The sequence below is a fragment of the Hyposmocoma kahamanoa genome, unplaced genomic scaffold (genome assembly GCF_003589595.1).
Source record: "Hyposmocoma kahamanoa isolate Upper Pololo Valley unplaced genomic scaffold, ASM358959v1 89, whole genome shotgun sequence".
Classification (NCBI taxonomy): domain Eukaryota; kingdom Metazoa; phylum Arthropoda; class Insecta; order Lepidoptera; family Cosmopterigidae; genus Hyposmocoma; species Hyposmocoma kahamanoa.
Window position 1 is genome coordinate 256,280 of NW_020654520.1, and position 21,685 is coordinate 277,964.

General features: G+C 37.2%; 1 protein-coding gene across 4 annotated transcripts in view; it reads right to left on the minus strand.

Moving 5' to 3' along the window:
- LOC113236185 (low-density lipoprotein receptor-related protein 2) overlaps window positions 1–21,685 on the minus strand; it is a 234,914-nt gene that overhangs the window by 48,631 nt on the left and 164,598 nt on the right. For 3 of the 4 annotated variants that reach the window (XM_026472198.1, XM_026472196.1, XM_026472199.1), the window contains exon 2: window positions 9,796–9,864. The exons of the other annotated variant lie outside the window; for it this stretch is intronic. In XM_026472198.1, coding sequence (XP_026327983.1) covers window positions 9,796–9,864 — 69 coding nt within the window. The remainder of the gene's footprint in view (window positions 1–9,795; window positions 9,865–21,685) is intronic. 4 annotated transcript variants of the gene reach the window in all.

Here is a 21,685-nt window from a genome sequence, read left to right on the forward strand (position 1 = left end):
AAGGCATGAAGATTCATTTTTACATATAGCGCCTAAATTTTATTATAAGGGGCAATTATTTTAATGGTTGATTTTGCTATTTTCCAATTCACAATTCTCGCTTTTCTCTCTTAATGTACTTTGAGTAGTAAGAACCGATTTTTATCATCATCTGGATCAACTGTTGAGAAGAAAAACGGGAATGGGTTTACAACACTCTGTATACACTCAACATAAATGCTGTTAACGGATTGCGAGGCAGCTCTGTCGTCGCAGGCTCCGGCTCGGAACAATCTCGTCGCGAGATAAATTGCCGCTGGGTTCGCTCCACCCCACTCCGCCCTCGCTGGGGATTGTTTTTAAATTTCGTTACTACAACTTGCCCCGTTGCGAGACGACACCGGAGACATTTCTTGTAGAGATACGCGCCTCTCTCTGCTGGCAACTGGAGAAAACATTATGCGGTTAGCCAAAATTGGCAATCCAGCGCGACTGTACTGCGCGAAATCATACATTTTAACAATTTGTCATCCTTGTGTGCAAACTTGAAGTTACTCATTACGTTGTACAGGCGTTGCTTTGCGGAAAACTATGTTAATAAAAACGAAAGTAAATGACTTTGCTACCCCGCGAGCCCTTTACGAACGAACGTGGGTTCACGGAGTAGCAAAGTAACTTATAGTCGTTGCTTTTGAATTACGTTATAAAAAGAAGAGTTCAGAATAAAATATTGACAATAAATCCACGTGCTCAAATGTATAAAGAATCTCGGTAAGTTTAGCTAGCAATTATGGTTAAACCAATGAAGCACTTGTTGAATATGTAGTTCCATCAGTTCGCACTCCAGTACTGCCGTTCGCGACAGTTTATTGAGTATATAGCAAAGATCAATGTTTGCTATATACTCAATACCCGGCCCGTGTTTGCCTCAGGGGCACGACAAAGTCAAAGAGCCTGAGCATAAGTCTAGTTAAAAACGATGAAGAAGTAGGTATGCAAATTGTGGACATTTTTCAAACATACGTACAAAATGAAAAAGAATGTACTAAAAGATGTGTTTCTTCGATTCGCATCGCAAATGATCTCAATGACAACAATCATTGCTGCAGTACCGATTGCGACTCAGTCCTGGCAGGCGCACGAGCAGATTCCGCTAATTTTCCCTACCGCCCTCTTAGCCTACCCGCGCCCGTTACGGACAGTACGGAACCCTCAGGAATAGCCTTCTAAGACCACCGAACTCGAACGTTCACTCAAGAAATCCGAAATCCAGTTGCAAAAGTCAGTGGGAAGCCCATAAGAGGGAAACTTGCTTAAAAGGCTTGCGCGCCAGACCCCGTCCAAGGCTTTAAAAATGTCTAAAGACACTGCAAGGTCTTCGCCATGTCTTTCTCTAGCCTCGCTCCATAGATGAGAGACGTACACAAAAAGATCCCCAATAGATCGCCCTGGTCGGAATCCGTACTGGCGGTCACTGAGGAGGTCGTTGTCTTCAAAGTACGACAGGAAACGGTTATTAAGTACACGTTCCATAGTCTTGCAGAGTATGGAAGTCCCTCAGATAGGTCGATAGTTGACAGGGTCAGCTCTGCTTACTTTTTTGGGCACAGGTTGCACATTTGCAAGCTTCCACGACCTGGGAACTCACCAGTCTCAAGTGAGAGGCGACCTCTCCTTATCTATGATGAACCGGTGCTAACATTCACTGATTGCGTATTGATGATTGTTGATAAAATAACGCTTGATTGATTAAGTGTTTGAAAATTAATTATAGTTACTTACTAAAAATGAATTCCTATGTTAGTGGCAAAATTATTGCTACGTGTTATACAGTTTGAGCGGACAATTATAAGTTGTTCACTGTCGTACTTGTACTTATTGAATGTCATAACCGTCGTCTTAATGGTTGCGAAGTCAAACAACAATAAAACGAGAGAAATAAAAATAAAGTTTTGGTGTCGTGGGTGGGACTAAACATTCGTCAATATCAATTGACAACAGCATTAGCAAAATCAAACATCATTTCAAAGCCTTAAAAAAGCAAGAAATGTATACATCATAAGATTTACAGGCTGCTCTAAGCCTGTAATGGGACGGGGTCGTCGGCGGCGAAACTGAAACCAAATACAAAAACCCTTTCACAGAAATACTACCTATCTGCGTGCCAATTTAAACTGACTTGACGTCGAGAATTGAATCCACTTCGTTGCCCAAAGAACGCGCTCAGCCAGACATTGGACTATCGAAACTGTAACTTTTCTATTCTTAGATATTACAAAATAAACCAATATGTCTTAACGACATGTGGTTCCGTTTTTACCCGACTTAAAAAAAGAATAGGTTCTCAATTATACTGTATGTCTTTTTTTAGTATGTATGTTACGCGATAACTCCGGTTTTCCGATTTTTAAACCGATTTTGATGAGGGTACGTCGGTAGTGGTCCCATTTAAAATTAATGAAAATATTCCACCTCTTAGGGTGGCAAACTAGGGATGAATGACTGTTGAGGTCGATTTTTTTTAGTACTTTGTAATTATTATTAATGGGGAATTTTGACGGTTTGTTAACATTGGATGTTGATGCACGTAAATTGATTGAGAATTTTAATAACGCATTCAGAAGAAGAGAAACTCACGAAGTTTGCGTTCTGTTTCAAACAAGGTTTCGAGGTGTGTCTCAAAGTATGAGAACAAACTTTTTTACCAGATTTCCGTGCGCATTTTGTCATCACCACAGATCAAATATACAAATTAAATAAAGCCTATTTGTTAGTTGTTACTAAAAAAAAAACAAAGTTTTTGCACAGCAAATGGATGTTAGGGAGTTGTTTGACAACAACTCCAACAACCATTGGGTTATAAATTTTATTCTTGCTCATCATTGCGCGCAGCAATTAACAATTTCGACGCTATTTTATTATAGCCCCGTGAGTCCTGCTCGTATGAGATATTTATTTACATGGAACACCAACAGATAATGCATAAACACTTAAAAACAAAAACAAAATATTTGGTAAGAACACTTCTTATGTATTTTTATTATTTTTTTTTTTTTACACTACTTACTTTTTTTACACAATTAAAGATGATTAAAAGGTGTTCACATCACTCAATACGTGTAGGTACAAGATATAGAGTACCTACAACAGTTTAATAATGATAAATTAATAGTTGATTGTCGTAAATATTTTATAGATTCTGAGATTACTTTGTGGAAATCCATATTAATAAAAATGGAAGTACCTACATTATTTTGCAACTTCACCAACTTAGTGAAATAGTTGAAGAATGATCATTTTTAGGCTGAGTGTAGAAGAGTCAAACATCTCCTGATGATGCCTTGTAGATAATATGAAAAGCAAAACACGTGTCGAGTGTGTTTTTGGCGGTCGTGTTCGTAATGGTTACGATTGTTTAATTGCGTTTGTGTTATATATTTTATTGATTTTATGTGGAGGGACCGTGGGAACATAAATTGCATGAAAAAATATTCAACGCAAGCCCAGCCATTTTTTTATAATTTAAGGTTCGCGGGGTAGCAAGGTATTTCACTTCCATTTTCATTTACATAAATATGACAAACAGTTAACTAATTAAATACTTTAAAAGATAAAAATAACAATAAAATTAATGAGTTAACAAGTAAAACTTATTTAAAACGTCAAAACCAATCCTATTGCATTTATAAATCGTGTTATAAGGACGACACAAGGCCGAGCTGAGAACGAGATTTGTACGATAAGGCAATATATATAAAAGTTAGATCATTCTATATCCGGGATACTTAGATACATGATACATTGAACATTAAATAAAAACCGAATTTTTGCTCGATGTGTTTCGAACCAATTCGTGGTCCTTAATCATGAGATTCCGCGGCGGTGACACGAAAAAATTCGACTTAAATACGTGAGTTGTCCGTTATTTTTAGTTAATATGTCTGAGTCTTACAGTACGTAACTTTTGATTATAAAGAAATGAACGCTGGTTTCGATGAAACTTATTCTTTTTACTTTTTAACATTTGGAATCCAAATTTATAGTCATCGGCGAATAGATCGCCATAAAAAGATTTACACCTCATCCTCGGGCCGTTATTCGAACATATGGCCCCTAATAGACATAGCACCTCGGCGAAGGCGATGTAAAATTGAAAAGGGCGCATCAATAAAAATGACAATTTCCATCCATTTGAGAGCCGCTCGCACATTACTCGACTCAGCTATTCCGCGAACGGAGCTGGGACGGACTTGACGCATTATCAAACAAAAACTACATTTATTTTTAAATAAATCTCACAAACATAGATGCCATGCAAAATCCTGGATTTAATGTTATTATGTTATTTTCAGAGAGTATATTATATTACAGGCCTACCGCTTACCGTTTCCTGAGGTAGCTGCGCGGTGCGGGAGGAATAACAGTTGTACAAAAAAGTGCCAAATCGCTTGTTTATTCATTTCATTTATCAATTAGATAGTTTTTTATCATCAATTCACATAACAATAATTGACTGATTTGGTAGACACTTTTTTCAATCAACTTGTTATTTTGAATATCGTCAGAAAAAACTTGTTGAAATTATCCCGTGTGCAGCGCGACATAACTGAGACGTAAACCATCATTCCTCCCGCACCGCGCAGCTAGCTCAGAAACCGTCTTAGTTAAACGGTAGGCCTGTACAATCTCAGGCAGCCGTGGGCAACGTACAACCTGTAAAGTACCTGTAAAGAGCCCAAAACGTTGGTTTGTTGCTTACATTGAAAAGGAAAAAAATAAGGTGAGTTTAGATTCAGGAAAATAGTTTCATTTCCAAGAGTATATTAACCTAAACGAAGTAATACACTTAAGTAGATAAAACTTTCTTATACATAATATAAAGATATACCAGAATTAAGGCCATAAAGTCCGTGCGATATCAAAGTATAAATAAAAAACATTTGAAAATCATTCACTACTACAATATTTTCTATCTTTCTGGTAATTTTAGAATTTCTCTTTCACAAAAATTTGCGTCTTTACTTATAAAATAGAGCGTTAGATGTTGTTTGATGGTCTCTTCGTTACCAAAGTCATGTCCATTCAAAAAATTTTATAAAGACCGAAACTAGTAACTCTACAGGGCTTTGTGAGATGGTATATTGCAACAATTATTAACGCTTTGCAAAAATGTGTATAAATTGGGTTTATCATGATGGAATACAACACCGTTTTTCGTAAATTATAAACTTAAAGCTTTTTCGCCTATGATAATAAATGTGATATTTTTAAGGTCTATTAACAATATCACATTAAAATATATATATTTTTTGTTTACAGCTAGCTAGCTAGTGGCAAAAACTGCACGGTCTTTTTGGCCAACCCATTATCCTGTTTTATTTTTTCGATGTATAATTAGCAATTGAGGGGATTTGTTTAATTAAAGTATGAACGTTTTGTTAGTATGGACATACCCATTTCGTCATCAAGGCGTATTTACTGCTTATTTTCTAAACATTCCAAGTACATTTTTAAATAGCTAAAGTATTGAAATATGTAAGTACTTTTAGAAACACAACTACGACCTCCGTGTTCGAGTGGCCTGCAGATCGGTTTTCATGGTGTCGCCATCTCTGAGGTCCCGGGTTCAATTCTTGGTCAGGTCAATGTAGAAAACTAACTTTTCTTATTCTTTCGGGTCTGGGTGTTTGTGGTGCCGTCGTTGTTTCCGATTTCCGTAACACAATTGCTTTAGTTACTTACTTTGCGATCAAGGCAACGTATGTGATGTTGTCTAATATTGGGGTTAAAGTATGAAATTGCCGTTTTATTGCAATAGGTTCTTTGAATTTTCATAGAATCTTCATGGTTTGAGGTTTTCGAATGAAACTTTTTTCAAATGGTTTCTGTGATTTTTTTTTTAAATTTGAAACATTTGAATATCGACTTTCAATCGTTTTTGTTATTCAATTTAGACAAGAAAGATGGATACTGCGAAAATTCGAGTGATTTTTGAATACGAGTTCCGACGCGGAACTAACGCGGCAGAAACAGCCCGCAATATCAATGCTGCGTTTGGAGAGGGGTCTACTAATGAACGCACCGTGCGATTTTGGTTTAAACGCTTTCGTGATGGAAATTTCGACTTAAAGAACGAGCCACGAGGAAGACCGCCCACACAGGTGAATAACGATGAATTAAGAGAGATAGTGGAAGCCGATCCTAGTCAAACTACCCAGGAATTAGCGGCATGGTTTAATGGTTCGTTACCTTACCCACAATATTGACTCACTTGCGTCAAATCAATAAAATAAAAAAATACGAAAAATGGGTGCCTCATGATTTGACTGATCTGCAGAAAGAAACGCGTGTTGAAACTTGTGTTGCCTTGTTGAACCGGTACAGAAATGAAGGAATATTGGATCGAATTGTAACATGTGATGAAAAGTGGATTCTTTATGGTAACCGGAAAAGAAAAATGCAATGGCTGACCCCAGGTCAAATGCCACAACAGTGTCCTAAAGCAAAACTTACCAATAAAAAGGTAATGGTAACTGTTTGGTGGTCTCAGCATGGTGTTATTCACTATAGTTTTCTCCGATCTGGTCAAGCAATAACGGCAGATGTCTATTGTGCCGAACTCCGAACCATGTTGACAAAACTAGCAGTAAAACAGCCCCGACTCATGAATCGATCTTCACCATTATTGCTCCACGACAACGCGAGACCTCACACAGCACGAGAAACCATTTTGACCCTTCAGGAACTGCAGTTAGAAACCATTCGTCATCCTCCGTATTCACCAGACCTTGCTCCAACGGACTACCATTTTTTTCGTGATTTGGACAATTATCTACGTGACAAGAAGTTTTCTTCCCAGGAGGCAGTACAAAATGCTTTCACACAGTTTGTGCAGTCTAGATCGTCGGAGTTCTATCGCAAAGGCATTAATAACCTTCCCATTAGATGGCAGCAATGTATAGATAATAATGGCAACTATTTTGATTAAATAAATTTGTTAAAAATTTAAAAAATAAACAATTTAGATTTTCAGTACAAATCGGCAATTTCATACTTTAACCCCTATTATTTATATTTATTTTTGAGACAATAATTTGTAGCAATTACATAAGAAGGAATAACAATTTGTCGAATTATCGACTCAAATTTCAATAAATAATACGCGTATTCAAATGTAATCAATTCCTAGGAAGTCCTAGGATTTGTAGAAGGGAATGTCCACATTATTCTTTAGTTTAGCTACACTTACTCTCCTCCTCCTCATTTCCGATCACTGGTAATTAGCAAATAAATACTTTACTACGGTACCCGTAAATGGCGTACTTTGGTGTCGAAGGCCAAGATTCACTCCGGGTCGCTGAGTCGGCAGCGAAGTGAAGAGAAGTTGCTACGGTAGGTACTGTACTAAAATAATAAGTTACTGTATCAAAAATAATACTTTTGCAATTGTAAGTAAAAATATAAATAAAAATATTATTATTATTTAATATTAATAAATATTATTAAATATAAATATTATTTTATTTGGATAGTTTGCTTTTTATTTTTAACTATTCCGGGATTTCCGATGCTGGTATTATCCACTCTATGTTTATTACTTAAAATTTAGATAAATATACTTTGCTCATTTCAATCTCTGGTTATTACCCAAGTGTTGCAACACAGTTACAATCACAAGAAGAATCAAGCGAAAAAAAATTCGACTAGATGGTAATGCAAACAATTGAATTGTCCGGAAAAACAGGATCAATGTACGTGTACGTATTAATTTGTAGTAACATTATTATTGCAATCCCACGTCATAAGTCCAGCCCTGCTTAATCGCTGGGAAGGTACATAAAAAGTATTTAGATGCGCTATACATCAGGGCCGAACTAGCACGATGGGGTATGAAATATTCTCTCCGACTAAACCGGCCCTTCCGATGCATGACGAGGGTCCCCCCACTGCAGTCCGTTCTGTTAAATTATGAGGGTGCGTAAAAACATTTAATATTTTATAAGTTTTAATATAGTAACGTATTTACATACTTTCTCAGGAAGCTTCTAGATAAAGATACAAATAAGAAAATCCGTTGAACGAATCCCACATACCAAACGCGGTTCGTGTGACGTCTTGTAAACGCAATATAAAAGGAACAACTGTCAGCAGCGTGCACGATAATTGAAATTAAAGTATGAGAGTCAATAAGTAAATGCAATGTAGGAGAACAAATAAATAAGAAAAGTAACTCATAACGTAAACCGCATTCGGTGCGTCCGGCCTGCGTAATTAATTATTATGTACGCTCTATTGACTCCTGCGTATTACAGACAGATCTCTGTGTAACCACTTGTGATATATTCACTCATTTTATACTTTCTACTCACTCGGATTTACACTCACTCGGTGCTGACTCAAATATTATCGCTACAGACGTTTAACTGTGAGCTACGATGCTACGCTCCGTAGCGTTTTACAGCTACGAATTTATTAGCTACGCGCGTAGCTATGTCGATCGGACGGCGTAGTTTAGTCGAATTTATATCTTTATCTAAAAAAAATGGAGTTATGTCACTATGGAAAACTCATTAACGCTTCAAAGATTTATATAAAGTTTAAAGAAATATTTTATTACATTCATGCAAGAGACTTTTATACAAGAGACATTCAACAAAACATTAACAGTTTTCCTGGAAAGGTGTCAACATCAGGGGTGGTAACAAATTTAATAACGTTGCGTGCACTGCCAGCGCTTCTTTTGCCCTTTCGAGTGAAATTCCTAATGTCAGAAACAGCCATCAATGCCCATTAACGTTCTTGCTTTACTTTATGGAAATACACAGCGATTGTTTTTAGTTATCAAATGAGTTAGTCGTAACGCCATTATGGGGTACAGGAACTCAAAAATGTTTTATGGCTGAATTAAAAACACAATTGAGAGAATGCAGGGGTTCGATTTTAGCCGGGACGACTGCACGACTGAGTTTTTTGAATACTCTATATATCAATCCTTGCTTAAACCTTGATGAACCCTGCATGTCGAAGAAGGCTAAAGTCTTTGAAAACATGTGAAGTCACAATGAAGCCAAGGGTACAAATTATATTGGTCGATAACAGTAAAGGTTGACTCAATGAAGACGATCATTTTAAACATTGTATTGTCGCTGGCATTACGAATTCTCGCCAAACTTTAAGAATAGACACGGCATAGTTTATCCCAAAGTAAAAAATCTTGAAGACGACCAACTTCGGAATAGTGCCGGTGGTGGCTAGAGCGCAAGAGCGCAGCGCGATACGTGCGAAGTTAGCCGCAAACTCTCTCTTAACTTGCGAAGACGCTGAATTATTCAGTGGCTCGCCGATAGCTTCATTGCATTGAGCTTACTTTGAATTTCAAAACTACGAATCTTTGATGAAATTATCCATTTAGAAACGATGTTGCAATAACGAATAAATGTACATTTCCAATATTTAATAAAACACTTAAATTCAAAATAAGAAAATGTGTACATGTTAGTTCAATTCAATTCCTTCAAAATAGTGACTTAAAAAAGTTACAGTATGTTGAATCGAAAGAAAGCTATTGCCGGTGAAAATTGACGTAAAATTAATAGGAAAAGAACATGAAGAGTAAGAATATACCCCTGTTTTACAGCATAAATGAAAATAGAAGAACCTCATTGAATCGTAAAATCAAGGCAAATCAGTTATTATAAAATAAACTACTAGAATAAAAACAGAAAGACACAAAAGAAAATCACACAACACACAACAAAACCTACAACATAAAAAAATTCAACACTGCTGTCTAGCGAAGCACCCACTACGACGTACCTTTGTAGCGCAACTTTTTTAGAAACGACTTGGCTTGCAGCAGGCGCGCCTTCATGCGCCCCGTGCGCCCTGAAATACATCACAACCGTTGAATATTGTACCGGCAATTCAATTGGGTCATGTCGTTTCAATAAGGCTCTCAAAAACCATTACCCTAAATAATTATTATTGTTACACCAACATAATATTTGTCTAGTTTCCTGTTCTGTGCTTTAATTTACTTTTCTTTAATTTAATTTCCTTATAAGTTGTTTACTGCCAAATACATCGTGGCCACAGAATTTAGTTCTTCGCGTGAATTGGTCCAATAATCTTCGCTAAATAGCTAAACTGGTAAGTGAGGTACTTTCCCAGAAACCTGTAGAGGCGGCCATTTGTAACACAAGCGCTAAGTGGCTCGCGCGACCTTGCGATGCGCAGCGATCATCCCCTTTAATATTTAAAATCTCTCCCCTGAAGTCCTTAGCAGCTTCACTTTGTGTAAAATTCACCATGGATTATGGAGATCGCAATAGTTGGCATAAGGTAAAATACTGTATAACCATAAGTTTTGATTCTTTATTCATTTCATAGTCAAATGAATCTCAGTCTATCTTCGTTGTACTAACAAAAACTGCACATTATTTCTCTTAAATTTTATACGCGTGATGGTAACGCATTTAACTAAAAGGGAAAAGAGCAAAATAAGTATATTGCTTTCTTAATCTTTTAGTAAGTGAATGTTGTTAAAATCTCTCGGCATTAAGGCATTGAGTGACTATAATTAATAAACAGGCGGCACGGCTCCTCCGCCGCGTCGACGGCCATTTTAAGCGCCTTCTTGTGCTCGCGCCGCTGTGTGCCGTGGGTCCGTTGTTTGTTCGTACTTCAGTTCGTAACGAACGGGCAAGTAAATAAAAGGATTCTGTGCTCTAGTTATATTTTAATAGGTTTATATATATATATATATATATATATATATATATAGACAACTCCCACGGGACTCGATTTCAGCTAACGTCTAATGGTCTTTATAAGAATTCACAGAAATGGAATCAAAAGAGAACAGTAACTCATTAAAACGATTATTTTGTATCTTTACCTTTGAAAGAAGCTTTCGTTTTATGTCAAAAACAGTAACATGAAATGGGCCCCTCTAATAATATAACAGCCATTATTATGATGCCTAAACTAATATCAGTCTGTCGGAGATATACGATGTTTGTCACAAAACTTGGTCAAGACGTAATAACTTTGCAATTTCTATTACAGCTTCTTTGGAATATCATAGTTCGTTGTAGCCTAACATCGTGTATGTACGTAAAAAACGCCATAAAGTCGTTCCAATGATGAACTTTGACGATGTCTGCAAAATACGTGTTTGTCATTCTCAAAACATTAAGCCTGGGACGATTCTACCTCTTACTTGTCGAGATGCACTCAAATGTATTAATGGAATGAATATTTTAGCAGATGGTATGTTAATGAGAATGACCGTCGGTCCTGATGGGCCTGGGCCTACTCGAATATATAATTAAGCAGATAAAGGAAAGTCTTCACGTCTCGATGTGAGAAAAGAGTTCATTGCAGCGTTGAGTACCTGAAATTAAAAAAAATCTCCATTTAATTTTGTATGAAAGGAACATCACTCTGTACATACAGGCTTGTCTAGTGTACAGTGTGTATCTTTATAAAAACTCATGTCTAGTTGTCAAATTTATATGAAACTAAATTCTATACATGAAAATGTATGCCAGTATGAATGCTGCATATTTCCCATATTAAATACAAAACTAAGGCAGGCCTTACATAGACTGCCAATACATAATGACGCCCATTATATAATAAGACGTAGAAATAATCCCACCTGAATCGGATCCGTTGATTCCCGATTGTAATTCAGTCGGGGATCACCATTTAAATAAGCCAGGATTATCTGAGCATTATCTTAGACCTCAGTCGGTGACTTCCGTTTGGCGACGGATTGTTAAGCATTCATTCAAGTTAAACCTACAAGGGCGCAATTTCATTGTTCCCATTAATTTAGAGCCGTAATTGACTAAAATTATAAATTCATTTAGCTCAGATTCACTACGATATAACGTATAAAACGAAAATCAAATTGATCGTCAATCTTCAATTTATTTTGTGTATACTGACCAAGCTTCAAAAGAGGGATTTCTTTACAAGTATATCGATGTTTAAAGACTAATTTTGATATTCATAGCTTACAAATAGCTCGTGCATTTGCATAAGTCTCGTAAATAATGAGAGACTTCGTCGGGCGACCGCTGGGCCCGTCTGTCGCAGCGGTAGTCGCGCGGCCGCGGCGTTTGTCGCTCGACAATTTATCGTCACCGCTCGTCCGAGACAAGCAACGTGTCGGCACCAGTACAGGGCTTCGTTATTTATTGGGGTTACGCCTTGCGACGATCTTTTGGAAAAAATGGTTTATTAGTCTAAAAATTGGTAGTATCAAATTTACCTTTTTGTGCAGTACACATTAGTTGGTAGTTGCGGGTTAAATCCCCAGCACGGGCCAACATAGTGGCACAACTTTAACAGCCGGTCTTGTAAACAGGAGATAAGACTTTACGCTTTGAATTTGGACCATTCTTATCACGTGTGACGTCTAGATGATTCTGAGGTGTAATGAATGCTGTGTGCCGTTGACAGTAAAACAACGAGAGAAGTGTGTTGCTTGGAATAAAATACCACAGTAACTGATATTATATAGTAAGTAGTACACCGTGAGGCGAACGGTATGTATTGGGATAGCCAGTAGCATGCTGTCGTGTTTGTAAAAAGGGCGTGAAATATAGGTACATATTTGCGTTGCAAAACAACGTACTACTCACTACTCTTAAACATCCAGCCTATCACAATATTTCAATACAAGCGCTGTTACTCTACAACAATGTCAAGTTCAGTGGACGACTGTCGCTGTTCATGACGCTCTGTGATATGAATGTAGAATGTTCTCTTGGATTGGCTCTCAATCATCGCTCGTCGCCGGCGGCGCACGCCCCCCGCACCCTTGTTTGTCATACGATTTATTGGCCAGTTTATCGTGGGTTGAGTAACTGGCCTGTGTGCTTGAAGTGCATGAGCTGTAGCTACATAATACACGCACACACGCGAAACACGTTTCAGAAATAACGAAAGGCACATTTAGTGTGAAGAACTTTATTCAGTTGTATTCACTGTTGATGTTTTGCAAAATAAAAGGATCCTCAAAATAGCGTAACTTTTTGAAGACTAGCAAAACACAAACGCTATTCATTTGGCTTTGTGCAATTTGCTGGTATGTGCAACGCTTTTTCCCGCACTATTATTGGACGCCAATATCGAAACACCGTATTAGTACTGTCGCTCGCATTGTCCTTGGTAATATATTAAATTCAATAATCTCAGTACAGAGTACTAAAAAAACCGACCTCAAAAGTACGTGGAATTACGTCTATTTGCTAAGTTTCATTGAAATATCCCCTAGTTCGCCACTATACAGGACTTGATACTGGAGATAATAAAAATAGGTTCTCACTACGACACTACTCAAAGTATATCGAGAGAAAAACGCCTTGAATTGGAGAAATAGCAAAATCAACTAAATAATTGCTAAAAGTGATTGCTCCTAAATTAAAGTTAGGCGCTATTTATAAAAATGAATCTTCATACGTAAACAGCCACCCTTTGAGGTGGATAATTTTCTTCAAAATGAAATGGGATCACTGTGGAAGTACCGCCTTTCCAACGAAAAAAGAATCATGAAAATCGGTTCACAAATACCGGAGTTATCGCGTAACATACATACAAAAAAAAAAGAAGAACATACAGTCGAATTGAGAACCTCCTCCTTTTTTGAAGTCGGTTAAAAATGATTGGCATCTGTTTCCAACATGTAAGTCAAATGTGGTCGATCGGTTATTAAATCTTACGACCACAATAATCTGAAGTCCTCTCAATCTACATATTGTTGACTTGAGAAATAAAACAAAGAAGAAGAAAAGTATAGAAGCTGGAACATTGGTTTGTTTGAAAATATTTTTATATATACGCGATTAAGTTCCGAAAAAATTTTCCAAGATCTCCTTGCACAGTAAAGTCAAAACAATTTCTTCCAGTGACGCAACAATTCAAATATGAGTTTTAAATTGAAAAATGTGAATATTCTCTATTCGTAGACAAGGAGTATTTGCGTGCACCGTGCACAGCAGCGGAAGATGAAATTGTGTTCCCGAAATTGCAGCTGAAACGTTCATACTGTTGCATATTTCACTTCTTACCAACTCGTGTTATACGTTTTGTTATTTTCGTCGACATATCATGAGCATCCAGCTGTACGGGCTGGCAGGTCACTTTTCGCCCTAGACAGAGCAGGAAGTTTCGAATTTTCAAATTACTATTCGTATTGTAAGTAGAGATTAATTCTTGAAAAATTCAACAACATCTCCCTTGTAAGTTTTTTCCGATTTTGGACGAAAGTTAACAACATTTGTTTGAAAATCGCGTATATTTGTTTTTTCAAACAAACCGACGTTTCGGGCCCTTTACATGTCCCATGGTCACGGTTGACAGAGGTGGTACAGTCCTCAACCAGTTAAAAATTTAATATAGCGTTAATTGGAATGTTTTCTTTGTAAAAATAAAAATGAGGTATTCAATTAGTAACTATTGTAACTATAGCGAAAAATAGGGTGGTTTGCATTAATATTAGAAATAACTGGTTGAAGACTGTACCACCTCAGTCAACCGTGACTATAGGACCTGTTACGGGCCCGAAACGTCGGTTTATTTCAAAAAACTAATATACGCGATCTAAATCCGGAAAAATAGTTTCATTTCCTATGTGTAACAATCGTGAAAACCTAAGAACTCGAAACATTTATTTGACTTTTTACGTTGTAACATCAAGCTAATCAAAATTGAATTACAGGGAAATTACAGGCACATGAGAGTTATCAACTTATGTCTCAGGATGGCTGACGCAGTGGTAGTCTCTCAGATCTTGGCGGTTTAAAGCTTGGAGTGGTACTGCGTCGACTATGGACAGGCGCATTGCTTAAAACCGGCGTACGATTTATCCGTCCCGTCACGTCGAATGTGTACCATAAAAAAATAGAACAACAGGCTCAGCAGAGGTTTTCAGTAGGTAAGTGGAGTTCTCTATTCCACTGACTACACTGAAGACGGTTCAATTTTAAACGTCTTCTAAGCGGCAGGACGAAACCTTTCAAAGGCGTTTCTTGGAGGGCAAGTAGAGCCAAAGAATTAGTAGGTAGTTGTAATGTGCTACAAAACAACATTATCGCCAAATTACTTACTTCAAATTTTTTATAATACGAAGTGACGGAACGAACGAGGTGCGCGACTTATCAAGCGACACGCCTGTCCATAATAGTTGCAGTACCATTCAGAGCTTTAAATCACAAAGAGGGGTGAGGGGTGAGCCTGGCGTACTGCCACTGCGCCCGACACCCTGAGACATAAGTTCACAAGTACCATGTTCCTGAAATTTCACCAGCACCGTCAGGTACCCTTCGAAACCGGAATTCAGTAATGATCACATTGCTGCTTGACGGAAGAAATAGGTAAGGTGGCGGCAGAAATATAAGTAAATACGATTAAAAGAGTGTCTCATATTTTATCCTCGTAATGAATAGTCGAAGCCAAAGAGTAAATCAAAGTGTAGTCCCACTCCCAATAGTGGGTCGTAATTGGGTTATACAGATTTGTACGCGTCGCGATTTGTCGGGACGGACCATGGACTGGTCCCAGTTGCAAATTAGCCTCGCTTCGTGGAAACACCTTTCCAGCAATTACATTTGAGATTCATAATAATGCGTCTAATAGTGGGTTACTAACAGTAGGTGGGGTATTATTATTCAGAATTGAAGATTTGTTATATTTTGTTTCAACCATCGTTATCATTATCAATCCGCTATATGGCCCACGGGTTTCCTCTAAGGAGAGTCCACCGTGCTGGTCTACTACAAATACAAATCCCGACATATTTGCCTAGAATTGTGTGAACCTTCATCGCGATGTTTTCCTTGACCATCAACAAAATATAATTTAAAGTGCCTAAAGCTATAGGTACATGTCGCTACAGGTATAGAACCATCGACCTTTCAATTGAGTAGCAATATTTCTCCAACTTGGCAATCAGCGCACTCACTATTATCTATTTCAATATTTCTAGAATGTTACTTTGCTTTACTGAATTGTGGAGCTGTAACATAATTAGTTTCATTTTCATTCTCTTTCAGTTTCTAAAAGCAAAAGCAACAAAAGCTTTGTATTCATAAAAACATAATCAGCAAAACGCTTAATAAAAGGGCTCCATCTTTTAATAGCCCTAATTTTGTGCTAAACAATCCCTATCTTCGGCTGCGTCCACTTCATTAACTTATTCAAATGCCGGCCGAGACTCGCATTCTAACGCTCATTGTCTTCGCAGAAGCAGCCGGGCCAGAGCGGCCATGAAACATTATTCGAAGGCATCGAGTATGTAATATAATCGATAATGGCAAGAAGTGTGGCAATTCGAGAAAACCCGGTATGTTCTACCTGATACGCTCCTTCCAGAACAAGGGCAGATCATAATAAATATCGTACATAACAAACAAAATCTCGATTAAAGTAAATTTCCATTATGAATTAGCTTTCCGCTACCGCTTCCCGCTCACTTCCTGACTGACAAAGCTAAAGCAAGACTAATGGCGTGATCCTCTCGTGAATCAAATTAGCGCGCGTCAATCGTCCAAAGAGGTTTGACTCAACACACCGACTGTACATTTTAAATTTCATTGATCATCAACAGTCGGACTTTTGTTAAATAGAAAAATTAAGTATTTTATATTTACATTAAAAGAAGTACTATCGTGTATATCGTGTGCACAACATTAATTATTATCGTGTAGCACATGCTACGCCAGTGAACTTTTAGAATTTATGTAAAATATATGCTATCTAAGCTATCATTGAATTCAGGGACTTAGAAGCGTGAAACAATTGTATAACGTTTTGTCATAAATCTACTTATGGATAACAACAAAGAAAACAAAAAATCGACATGTCACTAGAGAAGCATAAAAGTAAACGTTACGGTAAGGAATGAGTCCCTGAAGGCATGGGGCGCGCGCCAAACATCTTTATTACATGCACACACTGCCGAGCCGACACGCTCTTGATCATTGGAAAAACTGGGAAGGAGCGGAAAATTTTACTACCAAATAACTTGTACATTCTCATTTGAAAAATTAACAAAACGGGTGTTCCAATGTAGGAACGGTGTAATGGAATGAAGATATGAATACAGAAACAAGCCTCATTAGAGAAAAAACCTGTATCCAATGTAAACCTGTAACCAAACCGCTCCACTTTAAATCGTTTTAGTTGAAATTAATTCAGAATGAAGACATACATTTCAGTAGTGACTTGCCAACAGCAGCTAATCAGATCCCACAGTCAAAGTAAAGATCTTTTAAACAATATTCTGTTTTCTAACTAAACATACAAGTCGTCATTGTTGATCCCATTACTAGCAAATTTAAAATTTTGATGAAAGTGCAACGGCAAAATAAACTTCCAAATGAGTGAACCAAAATAACTGAAAAAAAAGTACTGATTTTATATGCGCAAAGGCGCTCCAGCTCTATAAAGCTGCAAATTTCAGGCTAAACAAAGTTTTACTCTTTTCCAGCACATTTGGGAGAAAAACAAACAGAATCACTGATGTACCCCGTTTTGTATGTAACTTTTTTAACAAAAGTGTTGAATATGAATTGTATGTTTCAGGACTGAGTATTGAAATCGTGGCTGGAGATTGTAAGGCGATTGTAAGGATTACGAACTACCCATCAGTCACTTCATAATGCGTTACACTTTATATTAATTTGGGATGCTGGTTACTACAATTTTACAAAACCTCTTCTGTAGTGCTTAGTAATTTTAATACAAGTTATATAAGTTATATTACGTACATATTTGATAAATAAATTCCAGTGATTGTGTAAGCTAATAACCAGACATTATATTTGTCAGACAGATAAAACTGTCTAATCTCAATCGAGCTACTTTGTAAGTGAACCGAACTGGTCTGAAGTTGTATAGCTTGCAGGCGCTGCTGAAGACTGACGCAAACTTAGTTGCAGTTGGGAACTTACGCCTGCAACTAACTTCGGACACTTCTTGCAGAGAATCGGTGCAGATAGATCCAGATCTAAATATATTTAAATTGATAGCAGTTAGTCTTTCATTTCCATTTGCACGGGCTTTAGACTCCAGTTCAAATTCTGTAAACGTCACGCCTCCCACGATAAAGAGCGCATTTATTCGACACGAATTTCAACGCGCTTACCCCGCGCGGTCGCCGAGCGGAGTCCGCGCTGCCGCCGCGCAGTGACCGCGTGCGTCTGTCATGGCAAAATATGCTCTTATTGTTTAGTTTTTACGTTTTAACTTAAATGAGCGTCCCAGACACGCGCGCGAGTCTGGCTTGAGTTTCGTCCACGTGGCGGCCGCGCGGTTATATTATTCAGAGGAATTTAAATGTTCTTGCCTAGTAAATAGAATTCAGATTCGCCATTAATGTACATGAAGGCGTGGTAACTGGGCGGTCGGCGCGAGGCGGCCACACGAAAACTGTCGCCTCGTGTAACTGGGCGCTAAGACGGTACGAAGTTCAAACTGTCCTCAGATAAAAGCATGTCGCTGCCGTATCTGATTCTTATCACAAAAAGGCTTTAAAAGAAAATAATATTCATGTTAGTTAAATTCGTAATAAGATCTAATGTGTGGTACACATTTTCACTTCTCTAATCTTAATTAAGTTTATTGAATGTCAAAATATTTCACCACCATGATATTCAATTATTTTTTGTGAAATTACTCCACTAGTTTGTTATAATTATAATACAAAGATCGAACACTTAGAAAAAATTCCTTCGATCTGGCCGGATTCGAACCGACGTCTTCTAGTAAACCGTGTCAGACGCTGTGCCAACTACGGAACCAACCAGCAGACCTCACGAATTTTTCTAAATGCTTATTGCAGATCTTTGTTTCTCTAGTCTTAGCTTCCCACTCTTTCTAAGGCTGTACGTTTGTTTGACGTTCTATTTTTAATTCTCTCTGTGAAACACCCTAAAAGTGTAACAATCTCGTGAAGTTAATAAAAAGGCGTTTACATTGTAGACCCTCAAAGAGTTTTTTTCTGGTTGCCATAAATCTGCAACGAAAGAGATGTACTGGCGTCGTGCGGCTCGCAAATTCTCATAAAGGTGCCGAAACGCGGAGCTTTTATTAAACTTTCCATTGGTACTTGATATTCATAATTGGACAAAATTTTGCGGTTTCAAAAACGCACATGTGCCCACGATATCCGAGTATATCTACGTGCGTTCGTTTCGTGTGAATATTAATTTGATGTGAAAAAGTTACGTACGTGCTGCAAACAAAGTGGTGAAGATTTGGCATATTATGAGTTCTCAACATTATTTTACCAAAGGATCAAGAGTCTTAATAATATTTACTAGTCCTTCGGTAAATTGATCAAAGAGGGTTTCACTTGCGGGAAAGTTCATTTTCGGGGAAACCTTTTTGTCGGCAAATGTTTCATTAACAAGACTCGTTTTCACCTTTACTTTATACCTACATGAGAAGGCGCGGTAAAGTAAACTCTCGTAGTTGTCCAAGGTGGGTTGAATCACACACGTAACGTGTGTCCTAATCAATTTTACTTATGCCATGCCTATATCCACAATAAAGAAAATCTTCAATTAAAAAGTATTGTTTCTTCACTCATATTGGGAGCGACTGGACGTTTCTTTTTCTGTTTTGTTGATGACAAGAACGCACTTCTACATAATGCTTTTGAAAAGAAATCCAAATAGACAGAATCAAGTCACAGCACTGTCTTTCCCCCTTCCTCCTCACACTCACGGGCAACACACAAGGGAAATGCCACGAAAGGAGATTGTATTATCTACGTAATGAAGCTGCAGTAAATTACGCTTGCGAGCACCGAGAGCGGAACAAGTTACGACTAGTGCTCACATCGTTCGGCCCTTGCGGGTGTCTCAATTACACTTAAGACGACAGGCTGATCGTTGCGTGAGTGTCGCGGGCGACAATTCCGGAGATAGTTGTGATAGTTTCATTTCATTTGAGCCCCCGACGCCCGCACAGAATGTAATGAGAGGATTGGCGAACTTACACAGAAAAAAAGGATTTCTACTAATAAGAAAGAGCAATTTCTCAAAATATTTGCTAATTCTGAAAAAATATTTATTAAAAGTAATAAAATATTGTCACTACAAAAATACTGCTTATCTTTTTCTAATACAATTTTACTCTTAACTTTATTCTAACTTTGAGACAAATACGTTCACTTCAAGATTTTATTTCATTTCTAATCAATTAATTGGACATTACTTATATCAAGAAATTTTTACCTCTTACATCAAATTTAAATAATCTTAAATGAATTCAAAATTTCTTGGGTGTATTTTAAGAAAATATATTCTTAAACAAAAAAAGAAGTAGTTTTCTATTCAGATTAATATTCTAAATTCTAGAGTATATTCTTAAAGCAACATTTCGTTGCGTTTTCATAGTCAATCTTGTCGTGACATGTCGCCGAAGGCGCACGCGGTATCGATTACTTTTACTTGTGCTTGTAATCATAAAAATCATAAACAGTCATTTATCCAAAGAAACAATACGTAGTATCTCTAGTTTGTTAGTGTGTTCTTTATAGTCATAATTTAAGAAATTTGGTTACAGCATGAAATCAAACTACACTTGTAACAAGTATAACATGCAATTAGTTCCATCACGCCACTGCTAGATGGCATTAGATGTACTCTGAAACGCGCTATCGTTTTGTTAACTTCAATAGTATAAAGTCATCTCATATATTTGGGTTTGTTAGTGCTTTCTGCCGCTGTAGCGTTTATACGGCACTGGATGGTCCTCAAGTATTTGAGAAGATTCCATATTTCCATCCTATTTCTGCTACTTTAAGGTTTGGCACTGTTGGGTCCATAACCCTGTAAATTTATCCTTTTTGATATTAGAAAACATAAATCTTCAGTCAAATAATTAAGTACCTCTCAATTTTTCATTCTTTTTTTTTTTCAAATCAAAATCGGACATTTCTAATAACAAATAAATATTTTGTTGAATCTAAGTGGCTTTGTGACTTGAAGTAAATTAATTTGCTCTTGGATTAAATATTTCTGTCTTGTAACGAAAATACACTTTTGAGACGTTTTTTTACTATTATCAAGTAATTATTCTCTAGCGTCTATAGGGAGAAGATCGTTTTGTTGGATTTAATAAATTTGTCTTCATAAAAAGAATTTTGTCTTTTTCTAAGTAATCTGTTTTTACCGTGTACGAGCTTGTCTTGTTAGACCAAGTTGTAGACATTCATTTAATGTAAAACATAGGCAATTTTGCATTGTGAAGTCATTTAAAGAAAATGAACCCATTCGTGCTTACATTTGTGGACTGACAAAATGTCGTAGCAAAAATGGAATATGCACAAAAAGCTTACAACGAATATCAACGTAGCTTTTTAGTCTTTGATATTACCTGTTGCCATCACTGCATCCCAAAATAAACCAAAAACGCCTGTAACTGACTAACTAACGTAGCAAAATTTTTAAATTAAAACTGCTAACATCTCAAACAGCAATATCTCAGCCAGACAACGTTATTATTAGTGCAGCTAATATCGCGCAGGAAACTCTACGGTGGACTTTAATGACTTGGCAGAAGTATGATGTCGTAATGCGATTTGCGACGTGCGAGAAATCACGATTTGTTCGATGTTTTCTAACCACGCCTTACTGGCTATGACGCTTGCACATTGTTGTCTACACGGTAGATATAATATACGACA